Below are 17,128 nucleotides of genomic sequence, written 5' to 3' on the forward strand. Positions count from 1 at the left end.
TATAAATGTCTGTTTATATTTATATAAATGCACATTATATAATTATAGTTATTCATTTAGAAATATTTTTTTAAATTCACCTTTTAACTAAAGAAATATTGGGAAAATATTTTATGTAACCGAGTCCCTTCAGAATTAAAAGGGAGATCTCTTTTAAATAAATATAGTTTAAAATATAAATTTGATAATTTTATATTCATTTTCATAGTAAAAATGTTATTTTAAAAGTCTGAAATTTCTTTCCTGTGCATCCTCCATACTTAACTCAGAGTGACAGTAATGGGAATGATAGGAGCTCTTTTTTAGCAGCAGAATGAACCTTTTAACTGCTTTATTTGGTGGCTTTTAGCCCCTGGTGATAACTGCTCTCTTGCAACAAAGGAGATTTATATCCTACAAAATGCAGGGAAAGAAATTTGTCCCAAAAACTGATGGAATTTTTTCTCCCATCTCCTTCCACATTACTGATTTGCACCGACAGAAATGCTGGGAATTTTCTGGGATATAAATTCACCACCCTGTGGTTGTTACAGAACCCAGGGATATTTTCATGTGAGAAACACGAGGCCAATTCCAGATGCACTTTCCCTGTCATCCGTTTAAATTCCATTAAAAATGGGTGGCAGGGCCCATGGGCACTGGGAGAGCTGGATCTGAAGGATACCAGGAGAGATCTGATTTTAGGGATACCAGGAGAGGCTGGATCTGAGGGATATCAAGAGGGATTTGATTTTAGGGATACCAGGAGAGGCTGGATCCGAGGATAGCAGAAGATATTTGATTTTAGGGATACCAGGAGAGATTTGACTTTAGGGATACAAGGAGAGACTGGATTTTTGGGACACCAGGAAAGGCTGGATTTTTGAGATACCAGGAAAGGCTGGATTGTTGGGATACCAGGAAAGGCTGGATTTTTTGGGACACCAGGAAAGGCTGGATTTTTGGGACATGGCAGCCCCACCTCCCCCTCATCCAGGCTGGACTCTCCCAGGTATATCTTTTCCAGGGGTGGGATTCCAGAGGGGTAAACTCCATGTGGGAACAAGCCAGAGGAGCACAGGGTGGTGGGAAGGGACCCACAAGGATCAGGGAATCCAACTCCTGCCCTGCCAGAGCCCAGCAATCCCTGTTCCCAAGGGCTGGGTCCATCCCCAGCACTTCCAGCAGAGAATTCCAGGGGGACTCCAGATTTCGGAGGGGATGACTGGAATTACAGCAACCCTGCCAAGCCCAGCTCTACTCAGTGATGCAAAACGTCTCTCAGTGCCCAGGGCTACTCCTGCCTGCTGCTCCACGTGGAATAATGGAATTCCTTCCTCGGAATAATGGAATTCCTTCCTGGCCTTCTCCCTCCATCCCAAAGAAAATGGAGGCAAATCCCAATTTCTCTGTCACTGACCAGTTTTCTCCAGGAAAGACAACCCAATACAACTTTCACTTTTCCAGCCAGGAAAGGAAAAGTGAAGCTCCTGGTTAAATGTTAAAATCCCAGTTTGTTTCCATTGCAGGACAGGTTTGGTACACTCCCCTGGAACTGGGAGCATTCCAAGGCTGGGGTTTGCTCCTGCCACAAGGGATTTCACTCCCATTTCCCAACGTTCTCCTTACACACAGCACAAGGCACTGACTGGAATTTTGGGTCAGATCCAAGAGGGGAATTGCTTTGCTCTCCCTCCCCAGCAGCACAGAGCACTCAGGGGGTGTCTGAGGGAAAGGAGGACAGGGAATCACAGGGAGATGGAGGAAGGGATGGGTGACCAGGCTGGGGCTGGCTGGCCTCAGTCACTCCCAGAGCCAGGATTCCATGGGAAGAGCTCATCCCAGCTTCCCCCTGAGGCCATGGAGAGAGAGCTCTGCCTGCATCCCAGCCAGCACAGCTCCCACTGGGGAGTTTGGGAATGCCAGCTCCCACAGCAGCCATCCTGCTGCTGCTCCCCAGGCTCTCCAGAGAGGATTCACTCCACACCACATCCTTACACATGGATTTGGGCTCACCTGGGGGGATCCTGCTGGTCCCTTCCCAAGGGAAAAGGGATGGGACAGAAGGGAACGGCCCCAGGCTGTGCCAGGGGAGGGTCAGGCAGGACAGCAGGAGGAATTCCCTCCTGGAAAGGGCTCTCAGGCCTTGGCACAGCTGCCCAGGGCAGGGGTGGAGTCCCCATTCCTGCAGGGATTTACACCCTGTGGATGTGGCACTCGGGTGGCCTTGGCAGTGCCAAGGGGGACTCGATGGGCTCGGAGGCCTTTTCCATCTCAGTGATTCCCTGATTCCCTGGTTTTGGGGAGCACTCCCAGGCTGGAGTTACAGGAGTGAGGATCACCTGTCCCCCTGCCAGGAGCAGGTGGGTGCAGAGCAGCAGGAAAGGGAGGTGTGGAACTCCCAGCTGAGCTCCTCATGGAGACGCAGCTCCTGACCTTCAGTGCCTCCTGCTTCCCTCCTGTGCAATTCCCTTTCCTCCTGCTGTCACCACAGGCCCATCACTCTCAAATCCCTGTCCAACAAATAACCCCCAGGACTTCATCATGAAAATCCAAAGGATTGTGACTCCCTGAGTATTTCAAAATTCAGTAACACAACAGCAGAAATGACAGCAAACAAAGGTGAGATTCAGGAGCACTGGGAAGCCTGGAGTTTGATGGTTTAAAACAGAGATGTCCAAAGGTTTGCCTTCTGCAACCCTGCCCGGCTGGGCCTTGTGCCAGAGGCCATCCAGGAGGGATTTCCCAGTTCCCAGCTCCTGTCACACCTCAGTGCTCAGCACAAATCCAGCACCTGAGCATCCCAGACCAGGCTGATCCCTCAGGATCCCACCTCAAGCTCAGGTTGCACGGTCAGCTGGAATGAGGCTTGTTAAAGCACAGCTGAACAGCAAAACTTGAACCCAAGCCTAAAAGGATTAAAATAAACCAGACAAATTTGCACTGAATTTAAGCACAATATTTATCTTTAGTTATCCAATTATCTCCACTGGGAATTTGGAAATAAGGGGTCATGCCCTTAATCCAGACCTGCTCCTCTTGGGGCAAAGGAATAAATGAATAATCCTTTCTTGCTTTGCCTCCTGGAGGAATCTTCCCTCTCCTTTACCCCAAGAAACCCCAGCAATCAGTCTGATTTCAGTGGAAGGGACTCTCTGCTCTCCTGTGCAGCTGAGCTGGAGCCTCTCCCTCCCTCTCCTTGCTCTCAGCTGTGCAGTTACAAATGCAGAGGTAAAATGAACACATTTCCCTTCCCCTGGAGCTTCCCTGAGGTTCCATTCTGAGCACAGCCCTTAATTAGCAAATTGTTCTGTGCTTTGAGCCATGTCCTGCTGCCCTCAGCATCAGGAGGCTCTCAGAGCACCAAAATGCCCCCGGAACCACCCCTGGCCACAGAGTTCCACAAACTCCTAAGCCCTGCTCCTCCAAAGGATCAGGAGAGCACAACTTGGAATTCCCAGGGCTTCCTGCCCTGCCCCTCCAACTGCCTGAGGGCTGTTCCTGCCCAGGGGTGACTGGGGTGAGAGAGAAATCAAATTAAATTAACCCAGAGCAGCAGCTCTACATCGTTTTCCTTCAGGTTTTCTCCAGACATCTGAGGAAAGGCAGCAAATCCTGCCCTGGTGTCTCAGGAGCACCTCAGCACAGTCCATGTCCACAGGGAGACTTTTCCAGAGTCCCTGAGCAGCACTGGGGATCTCTCTGCCTCTCTAAAATAGATTTCCTTATTCTGCAGGTCTGGCTGGGGAGAAGAGCCACCAGCAGCTGGGGAAGTGTGAGCTCCCCCAGTGCAAGGTGCACCACCAGCCCCAAAAATCACTTTATTCCACAGTTATTGGCAGCCAGGAAAATTGTATTTTCCAGCAGTGTTTTCCTGACGACTAAATTGCCAAAAATTCCCAGCCTCAGGTGGCAGCTCACCTCCCCTCACTGCCCAGTTTGGGTGAATTATTTCTCTTGTAAATAAGCAAACAGGGTGACACTGACTGTCTAAATTTGTAACTAATGTTACTTTTCTCTATGGTACCTTGAGATATTGTCCCTTTTTACTGCCAGGGTGTGTGTCCTGATTTATGGAGTGTTAAATCATCCCTGGAAAAGCAGGGTGGAGGGGCCTGGAGTGGTTTCCAGCCCACAAAAGCCACTCTGGCTGGGATTACACAGCAGGTCAGAGCAGTTTGCCACACTTTGCAGGAATTTCCCTGCTTCCCAAACAGGATCTGGGAGAACTCAGGCCAAAGGGGTGCCCTGTTGGTCACTGCCAGGATTTTGGGAAGAAATCTAGAAATAAAATTACCTGGTCGCTTATTGGAGCAGTGAATATATTGATGGCTCTGTGATGGCTCTAACACTGAATTAATTAGAATTTCTGGGTGTTTATTTCAGCAAGAACTAGTCCAGGCCAATGTTCCCTTCAGATCCCTGCTTTCCATGGTGCTTCTTTTCCAAAAATCTTTGGGGTTGTGTAACTCTCTGGAGCCTTTGTGTTCTGAGAGACAAGGACTAAACTATAACCAAAATAACACTTTTTTTTTGGTGACAAACTGCACTTTCTTGGCGAAGGGAATTAGGAGGGAGCAGGCAGCTGCTGCACGGAATTACTGGAGAAAATGGGATAAGGGGAACAGTCACAGGCCTGGCAGCCTGACACTGATCCTGCACAGTGCAATGGAATCAGCAGCACACAGCATTATTTAGGGAGAATTACAGCAGCTTAATAAAATTAATGCCAGTCCACGTGTGCCTCTCACCCTGCAGCGCCAGGGCAGCCTCAGAGCGTTCCTGCTGCCGGGATCAGGGGGATCAGGGACCCCAGAAATGCATTTCCAGCTGCACAGGGAGCTGCAGCAGGGCACTGCACAGCAGAGCCTGGCATTCACACTGGAAAGGTTCGGGGGAGAAGCCAAATTGTGAGTGGGGATCTCCACAGCCAGAGTGGGATCACCCAGGGAACAGCTCCGAGCCTTTGGACACTGCAGCTCTTCCCCAAAGTGATTTAAAATCAGGGGCAGGACACAGGGAATGGCTCCCACTGCCAGAGGGCAGGGATGGATGGGACATTGGGAAGGAATTCCTGGCTGGGAGGGTGGGCAGGCCCTGGAATGGAATTCCCAGAGCAGCTGTGGCTGCCCCTGGATCCCTGGCAGTGCCCAGGGCCAGGCTGGACACTGGGGCTGGAGCACCTGGGACAGTGGGAGGTGTCCCTGCCATGGCAGGGCTGGCACTGGGTGGGATTTCAGGTCCCTCTGAACCCAAACAAATTTCAAATTTAATTTCAAGCCCTCAGAGAAAGGCAAAAGGAGGAGCCCCAGCTGCCCTTGGGAGTGCTGTGCTGCAGAGGGGTTTGGGACAGCAGGAAGCAATATCTGCTCAGGGTGCTACAACACATGGAATAGAAACAGAATAAAAAGCAAAGAGCACCCCCAGAGCTGGCCCTGCGCTGCCCCAGCAGTGCCACATCCCCTGAGGAGGGGACAGGGGATTCACCAGGGCCCCACAGCAACATCCTCCTGCCCTGGCACAAAACCCGTGACAGACCCATTGTGCACAGCTCAGGTCTCGTACAGGGAACTTATTCCCAAAGAAGCTGCAAGAGAGCCCCAGATGTGAGATGCTGGCCCAGGAGCACACGCTCAGGGGACACGGGACAGCCAGCCTGGCCACCAAGGTGCTGTCACCTCAGAGCACCGAGCCCAGAGGGGCTGAGCTGGCCTGGGGGCTCCTCATCGACCCCAAAACACACCCAGAGAGTGGAATGGAAGGAGAACACTGCAGGCTGACCCCACAGGCTATGATCAGGGTCTGTTCCCTCCTCTTCCTCCAGCAGGATGAAGGACACAGGCACTGCTCCCTTGCCTTCCATCCAGCCCTTTTTAATTCCATGTATTTTCCTCCCAGAGAGCCACAGGAGCTGCTGACGCATCTCCAACCTTTTTCTTAGAGATTCATCAGCTAAAATAGATCCCACATATAAGAATAGGAAGTTTAATGAATTCACACTCCTGTGATGTAACAAGTTAAATTAAAAACACTGAGCTCGTAAGATTTAATAACAAGCCTTTTATGGCGATTTCGCTTTTCCTGCAGGAAAACTTCCTCCTACCAAAACTGGGAGGGATATTTTTAAAACCTGTGAAACTGGAAGCAATGTTGGAACCATCGCAAGGAACAAAGCCTTTCAGGGACAGTCAGAGTGCCTGAGAGCTCCTTCTGCAATTGTTGGAATTCTTACGTCACCGAATGTTGGAGTTCACCCCAAATCCAGAGATTGGAGAATGGACAGGGACCTTTATTCCACTGGTGCTGTGAAATCCCCCCAGGAATGGGGACTCCACCACTCCCCCAGGCAGCTCCAAGGCCTGACCTCCTTTTCCATGGAGAAATTCCTCCTTTTTTCCGGGCTAAAAGTGGGAAGTACAACCTCCGTTTTAGGGTGAAAAGTCTCAGGATATATAAAATAATGCTCGTATCATATGTAAATTAAGCCTTGGTATACAAAAATATGTAAAACAAGCCTTGGGTTTAATCCTCCCCCTGCAGCATCATCCCCTTCACAGGGTAACAACACCCTCACCCAACCATCAAGCACAGACACATGCTCAGCTCCCAACAAACAAAGGTCATTCTGACTAAACTGGAAAGGGAAAAACCCCCAAAAAATTGAAAGGCAAGTGCCTGGCCATGCCAATGGACATACCAAAACAAAAATCCCCACACCAAACTCCAAACCCAAACCCTGGCTGCCAAAGCACACAGGCTCTAATTCCTAAAATATCTAAAATATTCTGTGCTTGCACTGCCAGATTTGAAATAAGCTCTGATTTATGTGGGGGCTTCAGGTGAGCTTTGGAATTAGTAGCTGCTGCTGAGGCTGGGCTGGCAGGAATGGCAGCCCAGGCTGGTGTGGAGTTGAGCTGGGATCAAGGACGGGATGGGCAGGAATGGCAGCCCAGACTGGTGGGGAATTGAGCTGGGATCAAGGCATTCCTGCCTAGGCTGGTGTGGAGTTGAGCTGGGATCAAGGCTGCAGAGCTGCTGAGCTGCTGCTCCAACACAGCCTTTAAAGCCCTGAAGCAGTCCCTGGTTCCAGGATTTGGAATCCAGAGATCCCAGGCTCCTGGAGCTGCAGGAGGAGCTCAGGGAGGGGACAGGAGCTGCAGGGCGTGGGCAGGGTGGCACTGTCACCTCCTGCCACCCCACCCAAGCAGGGACAGTGACTCTGCCTCTGCTCTGCTGAGGGTCCCTCCAAGCAGCTCAGATCAGGCTGGGACCTGATTCACCTTCCTGTGCCGCCACAACCACCAGAAAACCCTGGTTAATTAACCCTCCTAATTACCATCAACCTCTAAAGGAATATGATTTTTAAGAGCCCAGTGTTTCTAAAGAATGACAAAGTTTTGTCCTCCCAAGAACCACCAAGCTGAGGGCAAATATTTGGAGAACTTTGCTGATGATGTTAAATTTGAAACCTGGATTTTAAGATGTCCCACTGGCACAGGGTGCCCTGAGCAGCTGTGGCTGCCCCAGGGCAGGTTGGGGCACCCTGGGGCATGGGAGGTGTCCCTGCCATGGCATGGGATGGGTTTTAAGGTCCCTTCCAACCCAAACCACTCTGGGATTCCATGAAAAGCTGCTCTACCAAAGGAGGCAACGCAACTGTCAGGCCACGGCTCCACAGGAGTCAGGGAACACGTGGCAGAGAAACCCCAACGTTTGTCCTCTGCCATAACTTCTATTTATTTCATAGAACACTGCATCAATTAAACTGAGGAAACGGGAGGAAAAAGCACAAAAGCCACCCCCTGAACGTGAAAACTGCAATGTTTGTGCGGGATGCACAGCCCAGCACCTGCCACAGGGATGCTGACCTTCAGCAGGCCCTGGGATTCCTGGATTTAATGCTCTGCCTGCTGCTCCCAGTATGGAAAGCCTCCTGAAAACACTCAAATGATCCATCAAAACCTGGCAAAACCACCCCAGGACGCTGACTGGAGATGCCACCTTCATTTAATCACTTTCAGGAGCAGCTGATTATCTCATCCATAAAGCTCTGCTGCTCCAGGATCCCACGGGGCTGCTCCAGGCACTGTCCCAGGTGAAATGAGGCTGCAAATGCGAGCAGCGGGAGCCTGGCTCGGAGCACAGGGAACAATCTGCTTCCCAGGCACTGGGAAAAGGGACACACCCGCAGGGGACACGTCCCCTCCTGCCCTGAGGCCACCGAGCATCTCCCGCCTGGCCCCAGGGACAGACAGGGTCGCTGTGAGGGGAGGCTGGGCTGGGCTGCTCCAAACCAGGGCAGATCCAGCTCACTCCTGGTTCCTATGGACCCTGCCCACTCCAAGGGTTCCTGTGGAAAAGGAGGCTTTCCCTTTTCAGCTTCTCCACACGCCCTGGAATTGCCTGAACCTCATTAAAATTGAGGTTTTTTAACTTTTCCGCAAGACTTTTTTGCAAGACTTTTTTGCTCTGAGTCACAGGATTGTGGGATGGTCTGGGTTGGGTTCTACAGATTTTTTTGGGTGTTTTCCCCCTTTTTGGGATTCTCACTTGGGTTTTGTGGCAAACAGGAGTTGGGCTCAATAATGCTGAGGGTCCCTTCCAGCTCAGTGTGTTCTGGGGCTCTGTGAAAGAACATTCAATTCCAACCCCCAAAGCTCCTCTAATTCCATCCCAAATTCCCAATTCACCTGTGCAGAATAAACCACTGCTCAAATTCCTTTCTATCCACTGCACTCCACCCACTAAACCTTGTCCCAGCGCTCTCAGAGCTGCTCCAAACAAACCTGGCTTTTGCTCCTCTTGTTGACAAATAAATCACAAGCACACAAGCAGCTGAAGTCCCATAAAATTAAGAATCCTGCTCCAGGAAATCAATTATGAAATCATTACAGATCTTCCAGGAAACCTGGATTTCTTTCCTGGCCTGCTTCCTCAAAGCAACTTTCATCACAAAGCCCTCATCTCCACAACAATGCCATGATGCAGTTTGCTAATTAGCTTCTTCCACTCCTTAATTAAGAAGAAGTGTTCGTGTTGTATCTGCAGTTAAATGGTGGCAGCAGCCTCCACTCTGTGGTTTATTTCTATTTCAGCATTTATTTGCTTTATTTTCTCTTAATTTCACTTTCACTTCCATTTCAAACTCCCGTTTTGATCCCTGCTGCAATGAGCTGGGTTGTGGCTGCTCCAGAGGAAATCTGGGAAGCTTTTTTAGGATAAACATGGGTGAGTCTCCCAACAGAGCAGCTGATTCACCCAGGAGCTCCCACAGGTCCAGCACCCTCCTGGCCTGCACTGGGAGCCAGGGATTGCACTCTGTGGAGCTCTCCTGGCTCCAGTTAAATTATGAGGACACAGTGGATGGGATTTGAACCTTCTGGGTATTTCAGAGAGCAAGAAAAAGCTGTGGGACAGCTCGGAGTCAGCTCTGCTGCATCTGGTCAGAAACCCTGGGCAGAGAGGAATTAAACTGGGCTGAGTAAAAAGCAAATGTGTTTGGATGTGGGGACGAGCTGCCCAGGATTTCCTGGGAAGCAAATAACCACTGGAAATCACAGTTCACAGCTGAAAACAAGCGCCCCAACACCAAGAGCTTTTCCCACCCCACAGTTTCAGGCACTCTCTGTGTGCCTGGCTGGAGCCAGCAGGAGATGTTGGTCCCTCTCTGGGATGGTGAGTGCAGGTGGCCAGGCAGGACCAAATCCAAAGGAATTCACATTTACCCAACCCCAGCTTAATCTGAGGGCTCACGCCAATGACGTTCTCCCAACCCTACGGATGAGGTTCCAGCAAGTCCTGAGGAACAGAATCCCAGAATTCCTGAGGAAAAGCCCTCCAAGGTCACCAAGTCCCAGCTGTGCCCAATCCCCACCTTGTCCCCAGCCCAGAGCTCTGAGTGTCCCCTCCAGCCCTGCCCTGGACACCTCCAGGGAAGGGACTCCAAAATTTCCTGGAATGCCACTCTGCTGCCTCCTTACTCCCACCCTGGCTTGTGCTTCCCCCAAAACCAGCTGGATTAAAGAAAAAACAAAGAAGGAAACGAATCAGGCAGCTGTTTTGTGGGTGGATTTTCCCAGCCCTCCCCATGGATACAGAGTGACCTTGGGGATGAGATTTATCCAAAGGCACCACTCCAAAGCCAAGATGTCTTGGGCAAGGATTAAATCCAGGCTGACACTTTGCCTCACACCTACTGATGCTGAATCTGTCCCCCCAAAATAGCAGCTCTGATGAAAGGCCTGTGCCTGGCAGCTCCTGGAGCTCCCTTTTCCACTTGTCCAAGTTCCCACATGGTTGTCATCACAACTGGAAATGTTCATCCAGCAGAGTGAGAATGACATCCCGTTAAAGAAGTGCCTTTTCCTGGCAGGTGGGGACAAGGACAGCCCTGGAAAATGCACAGAATTCCTCGTTTTCAGGGTTTTCTGTGCCCAGGCTGGAAAGCTGATGGTGCTCCCAGTTTTCAGTGTGGCCTCTTTCCCAGGTATTTCTGCAGGAATCCTGAGAAGTGGCTTTGCTGGGAAAAAAAAAAATCCTGAGAAAAACACTGCAGCATCTGCAGCCATGGCTCAACAAATACAGAAAACCCTGTCCTGTGATCCCAAGGAAAATTCCTACAAATGCAGGCCCATTCACTGAGCTGGTGCTCAAGGCTCGTGCAGAACCTCATTCCCAAAATGGCCCATCCTGCAGGACCCCTGGAGAAGGAGCTGGGGACACTGAGCTGTGCCTGGCCAGCAGTGCCCAGTGGGACCCTGGGGTGGGATGCAGCTTTGGGAAGAGCATTCCCAGCAGGTCAGGGTGATCCTGCCCCTGTGCCCAGCCCTGGGCCCCATCCACCCCCTGAGTGACCCTGGCCACTCCAGCCTGGCCACGCTCCCTTCTTCCCCTCAGCTTTCCCAGGAGCCAGCACAGAGTGGCCTCACTCCACTGCTGCCCCTCCAGGGGCACCACAAAGCCCCAGAGGATTTGGGATTGATGCCACTGGGCAGGAACTCCTCATGCAGCCATGGATATTCCTGGACAAAATCCATTGGGAGGCCACTCTGCCCCTCCATCAGCCCAAGGAGCTCCTCCAAGGCTCTGCTCCATGAGTCTGTCCCAGCCTCTTCCCCACATTCCCTCAGGACACCACCAAGTGCTCCCAGAGCTCCTGTGCTCCCTGAGTGACACGGCACAACATCCCTGGCACAGCAGTGGGGAGCAGGGCCCTGTCACTGTGCTCTGACACATCCCAGATGTTTCCCTCAATTCCCAGCTTCTTTTTCCACGATTCCCACAATTCCCAGCTTTTTTCCACAATTCCTGGCTGCAGCAATGCCACCAACAGGGCTGGGGGTGGGAGCTCCAGCCAGGGGAAGGAGGGGGGCACAGTTCCAGGTCCCTTCAGCTGGCAGCTCTGCAGCTGGGCAGGGCACCCCCACCTCCAGCCCCAGTTCCTGGATGCTCTGGGGGCAGAGCAGGTCACACCACGCTCCTGCCAGGAAAAGAAGAAAGCCCATTGCATATTTCAGCTTCCTCATCCAGCCTGGAGAGCACCAGGAAGATCAAAACTGCATCAGTACTGCAGGAGAAGGCACTGATGGATTTGGAGGGGGGGGAAAAAAATTCCCTCTCCATATAAGGGCTGTGAACATTTTCCCACTTAAGACAACGTGTGGGATCATATTCACAGACACAGAAATATGTTCTGTTCCCCGACACCCACGGGCCTGGAACACCAGGCTGAAGTGCTGGCAGGAATCAGAGCCATTTGTTAAGTACAAAAAATGTCTCACATAATTAGGGAACTGCTGAAAGCCACCAATTTAGTGCTCAGGCTGGAAAATGTAGGAATATTTCTTGGAACAACAGGCAGAGCTGCCTCCACGCCGCACACACAGCAAATACCTGGGGAGAAATCAAAGTGCAACGAGATTCCAAACCCTTTCAGAGCATGGAACCAGGATCTCCCCAGCTGGGAGGACCATCAGAGTCCAGGTCCTGATTTCAATGCTGGGTATGAAGGGAGTGCCCCCTTGCCAGCCTCATCCCTCCATTCCCAGCATGGCTCCAGCACCATCCCAACCTGTCCCTCTGTCCAGGCTGTCCAGGTGCCCTTCTGGCAGGAGCACAGGGCCAAAACCACCTCCCAAACAGGGCTGAGGAACCCCTGCCCCAAAGACTCTGCAGAGGTCAGCACTGGGAAGGGCAGCAGCGAAGGGAAGATGGAAGGTGGTGCTGGAAACAGAACTTGTGGGGGTGTCTGGATGGAGCTGATTTTTATATATTTGGGAAAAAAGCAAGAGAGGCAGAGAGGCAGAGATTGCTGGGGTTTGACCTGGGGAGAGCTGGAGCCAGAGCTCCTGGCAGCCACAGCTCAGCTCCTTGGCCCCCAAAGCCACCAAAGTCCCCCTGCCCAGAGCTGTGTCCCCTCCTGCCAGCATCTCCTCAATCCCCCACCAAAGCCATTGCTGTCTGTCCCCACAGAGCCACCAAGGTGTGTCCTCACCGAGCTCTGTACCCTCCTGCCAGCATCTCCTCAAGCCCCAGCAGGGTTTGTCCCCCACCAAAGCCATCATTGTCCCTCCTAAAGCCACCAAGGTCTGTCCCCACAGAGCCGTCTCCCCTCGTGGCAGCAGCGCAGGGTCGGTCCCCATAAAGCCACCGGGGTCTGTCCCCCCAAAGCCACCAGGGTCTGTCCCCCCAAAGCCCTTAAAGATCCTTAAAGCCACCAGGGTCGGTCCCCATAAAGCCACCAGGGTCTGTTCCCATAAAACCACCAGGGTCTGTCCCCTTAAAGCCACCAGGGTCTGTCCCCTTAAAGCCACCAGGGTCTGTTCCCATAAAGCCACCAGGATCTGTTCCCATAAAGCCACCAGGGTCTGTCCCCATAAAGCCACCAGGGTCTGTTCCCATAAAGCCACCAGGGTCTGTCCCCCCAAAGCCACCAGGTCTGTCCCCCAAAGCCACCAGGGTCTGTTCCCATAAAGCCACCAGGGTCTGTCCCCCCAAAGCCATCAGGATCTGTCCCCCAAAGCCACCAGGTCTGTCCCCATAGAGCCACCAGGGTCTGTTCCCCTAAAGCCACCAGGGTCTGTCCCCATAAAGCCACCAGGATCTGTTCCCCAAAGCCACCAGGTCTGTCCCCTTAAAGCCACCAGGATCTGTCTCCCTAAAACCACCAGGATCTGTTCCCATAAAACCACCAGGATCTGTCCCCCCAAAGCCCCCAGGATCTGTCCCCCCGCATCCCCCCGTGTGTTCCCCGCATCCCCCCAGGTGTCCCCAGCCGTGTCCCCCCGCGCCCGCCCCCGGCACCTCTGCAGAGCAGGGATGGGTTCTGCAGCAGGGACACCAAGCGCCGGCGCCGGCCCCGCTCGCGGCTCCTGCCGTGGCTCAGGGGAGGGGTGAATCCGCTGCCCCGGCGCGTTCCTCGCGGGGGGAATTCGGGCACGCCGCCGTGCCCGTGCCCGTGCCCGTGCCATGCCATCCCTGCCCCGGCCCCTGCCGCAGCGGGGCTGTCCCAGCGGCAGAAGCAGCGCCCGGCCGAGCGGGGCTGTGCCACAATCCAGGGCCGAGGCGATGGCGGGGAGCCGAGGTTGAAATCCCGCTGGATCCAGCTCCGGGGCAGCTCCGGGCCGGGCTGGGGGAGCCGCCGCCGCCGCCGCCGGGGCTCCGCGGGCAGGAGCCGAGGGATGCTCGCCCTGCCCGCCCCGCTGGCCAATTCCCGAGCTCCCGCGGCTGTGCAGAGGCTCCTCAGCTCCTCAGGGTTCGATCGCCGGCGGATCCCTCGGCCGGCGGCGTTATCTCAATGCGAGCTGCCGAGCATCCGAGATCCGCCAAGGACGTCTTCACACGGCGGGAGCAGGAGCGGTGCCGGGCGCTGCACGTGACGCGGAGCCGAGCGCTGGGTTCCCGGCCATGGGAATGTGCCCGGCGCTCCCAGTCCCACCGCTGCTCCCTACATCCCGGCTGGAGCCGCTCCGCGCTCTCCTTCACCCCTCTCAGGCGAGTGCGGGTTGTTTCTGACCGCTGCTTCCTAGCCTAGAGAAGGTTACATTTGCTCTCCGCAGATTCTCTTGGCTCCAATTCTCGTTTGCAAATCTTTTTTTTTTTCCCCAGAAAAATATTCGGGAAGGAAAAAAAAAAAAAAAGAAAAAAAATGAAAAAAAAGAAAAAGAAGCGCCGTTTTCCTCCGATGAGCTTAAACTCCTGTAGCTCTAAAGTCATTCACTCCGGATCCAAGGGAACTAAAGGATGAGCAATGTTCTCCTCCTTATAATAAAAAAGAGCCTTCCTGAGCTTACAGCTTCTTTTCTTCTTTATTCACCAGAACCTGATCCATTAACACGGTGTTTGCTCCCCCTTCGCAGAGCGCGGGGATTTAAGGCTCCTTTCTTCCCCTAATTTTGCACTTGGCTCCAGCCCTGCCAGCAGCAGCCTCTCCCCGGGGCTCTCCAGCCTCATTCCCAGCTGCTTCCAGCCATCCCTCCTCATCCCTCCACCTTCCTCCCTTCCCCAACTTCTCCGCAGCTCACACCAGGAGGGGCGGCTCTGCCCAGTCAAACACGGAGGATTTCTCTGCTCTCGACAAATTGCTGCATTCCCAGGGAAAAAAAAAAAAAAAAAAAAAAAAAACAAAACCAAAAAAAACCACCCAGCCCCGAGTTCTGCAAGCCTTGTCCTAGGATTTGATGCAATCTGCAAATGAGAGCCTACGGAAACCACGCTAAAATTAGAGGGAGCTGAGATGAAAACCAAGGACACATCGTGGCTCTTAGAAATCTTTAAATAGGGCTTGGTACCACCTCGAGGAGCTCGGGCTGCGCTGGGCTCGCATCCACCGAAATCCTTAATTGGGATTCTCAAGTGGCCCTGGATGTTCCTGGGACACCTCTCGGGTGCTGGGGCTGGGCTCCCGTCCCCAGCCGTGTCCCAGCGGATTTTCCCAGTGCTGGTGGATCCACACCCTGCAAGGGAGCAGCTCCTCCTCCACCTGCCCACCGAGCGTCCCCAGCCCCTTCCCAGGTGGGGACAGCCGGGATGGGCAGCCCTGGAGGACGGCTGGGGATGGAGCAGCCCCAGGGACGGAGCCTCTGCTCCCACCGGGCAGGGGAGGGGGTGTCAGCTGGAGCCCAGGAGGGTAAAACGCCCTGGATGCCCGGGAGGATTCAGATTCCTGAATTTCAATTCATCATTTCCGAAGCCCTGCTGTCCGTCAGTCTCCCATCCCTGAGCCCAGGCCTCTCCCAGGTTTGCCCAGGCCCTGGGGACAGCACAGGGCTGGGGGTGGCTCAGTGGCCACAGGGCTCTGGGGCCAGCACCAGCCAGCCCCAGGCTGTCCTGGCATGGATTGCCACGTCCTGCTGCGTTTGGGATCCCTGGAGTCCCTGCTTTAGGATCAGCGCTCCCAGCAAAGCCTCCTCCAGATGCAAACACCTCGAGGGTGATTAATCTGAATTCTGGGGGCTCTAATGGTGCTGCTGCCTTGAAATATTCCGGGGACAGCGGCCAAGCTTCCTTTTAAAATCCTTTTTGTGGGATTTTAAACTTTAACCAATTTTTAATGCTTTGTGGGAAGCACTGAAGAATTCCTGCAGGTGCAGGGAATGGGGAATTTGCTGCTGGGCAGGCAGCACCTTCCCAGGCATTCCAGCCCAGCTCTCCGCAGCATTTGCTCCCGAGCTGCAGCTCCTCACATCCACCAGGCACCCAGGAATGGTTTTGTTACTCCAGCAACTGCTAAAATCAGTGTAATCCAACCCCCCCTTTTTAGGGATTTCACATCAGCTGTCTAACAGAAGCACAGAGCAAAGCTCCTCCTCTGTGAGGTAATTAAAAAAATAAAAACTGCTGCTGCTTTATCCAAGGAAAAGTTTACAGATGGAACACAGGCCAAGGTTAAAGTTCACAGGGACACCCAGGTAACGGGGCACAGCAAGGCGTTGGATGATAAAATCACGGAATTTCGGGATAATCACAGTAATTAACGGTGTTTGGAGAATGAAGAGCCCTCCTCTCACTGCGGCTGCACGCAGAGGATGCTCCGTGACCTCCCCGAAGGCCCCTTCCCTCTGCACACCCACACCTCGGAACCGAGGCACCGGCACCGCTCCCAAGGCCAGCTCAGCCTTTCCGAGAGGCGCCGCTCAGCCCCGATCGCGCCGGTTCCGAGCTCAGCTGCTCCTGCTCCTCTCCCAAGTCCTGCTACTTCCCCGAAGTGGCTGCAATCTGCGCCGCGAGGTTGCCATGGCGAGCATCCTTCCCTCCCTCCTTCCTCCCTCCTCCTCCTCCGCCAGGAGCTGAGCGAGCAGATGCAGAACAGCAGAACCCAACTGCTCTGCTCGTGGAATGCTAAAGGAAACGCTTTGGATTTCAGCTGTTCCTAAGGATTATTCCCACTCCAGCACCCGAGGTTAGAGGCACCAGCCAACGGCACGTGGCCGGCGTTTTTAGCTGGGAATCACGGATGGACAGGAGTGAAAGGAAGGGATTTAGATGGAGTGAGGGGCACGGCAAAAATATCCATCGGACCGTTTCTGTTTCCCAAAACCCAAGGAACTTTCAACAGGGCTCTCCTGTCCGTGACCCTCCCTGGCCCAGCCTCACAGAGAACACGAGCGAAGCCAGCTCGGTGTCCTGGGCACACGCTGTCCCTCGGCAGCGACACGGACACGGACACGGGCACGGGCACGGGCACGGGGGATGCGGGATCGGAGCGCCACGGGCCCGGCCCCTGCCCAGCCTCCCCAGACCCCAGCGCGGGGTGAGCCGGGGCCCATCGCCCGCTGCCCCCAGAGCCCGGGCACGCAGCCGGGGCACCCGGCGGGGCAGCGGGGCCAGCGGGCCGGGCAAACGGGCCGGACACAAACCGGGCCGGGCACAAACCGGGCCGGACACAAACCGGGCCGGTGCCGGCCGGGGATGCAGCGGCAGCGCCACGCGGGACCGCGGGAGGCGGCGATGTCCCTGCGCGGAGGGAGGGAGGGAGGGAAGGAGGGAAGGAGGGAGGGAAGGAGCCTCCTCCGCACCTCCCCGCGCCTCCACCGGCGCTGCGAAGGGCGCAGAATTTTCCAGGAGCTGCGCCGAGCCCGACCCCCGCCGCAGGCAGGTGCTGTGGGACGGCACAGCCCGAGCCGTCACCGCGCCGCGGGGGCTGCGCGGG

The 17,128-nt window shown here is 54.1% G+C and overlaps 1 protein-coding gene and 1 long non-coding RNA gene across 5 annotated transcripts in view; both read right to left on the reverse strand.

Moving 5' to 3' along the window:
• The window catches only part of LOC143694674 (uncharacterized), a 164,861-nt gene that overhangs the window by 91,108 nt on the left and 56,625 nt on the right, over positions 1-17,128 (reverse strand). The window lies entirely within an intron of this gene.
• Positions 1-17,128, reverse strand: part of LRRC7 (leucine rich repeat containing 7) — a 108,553-nt gene that overhangs the window by 91,108 nt on the left and 317 nt on the right. Inside the window, exon 1 of one of the 4 annotated variants that reach the window (XM_077182662.1) lies at positions 13,282-14,556. The exons of 1 other annotated variant lie outside the window; for it this stretch is intronic. In XM_077182662.1, coding sequence (XP_077038777.1) covers positions 13,282-13,453 — 172 coding nt within the window. In that variant the 5' untranslated portion in view covers positions 13,454-14,556. Of the gene's footprint in view, positions 1-13,281; positions 14,557-17,128 lie in introns of those variants that run through there. 2 more of the 4 variants (XM_054638597.2, XM_077182661.1) reach the window with 2 other exon arrangements.

This window comes from Agelaius phoeniceus, chromosome 8 (genome assembly GCF_051311805.1).
Source record: "Agelaius phoeniceus isolate bAgePho1 chromosome 8, bAgePho1.hap1, whole genome shotgun sequence".
Taxonomy (NCBI): Eukaryota; Metazoa; Chordata; class Aves; order Passeriformes; family Icteridae; genus Agelaius; species Agelaius phoeniceus.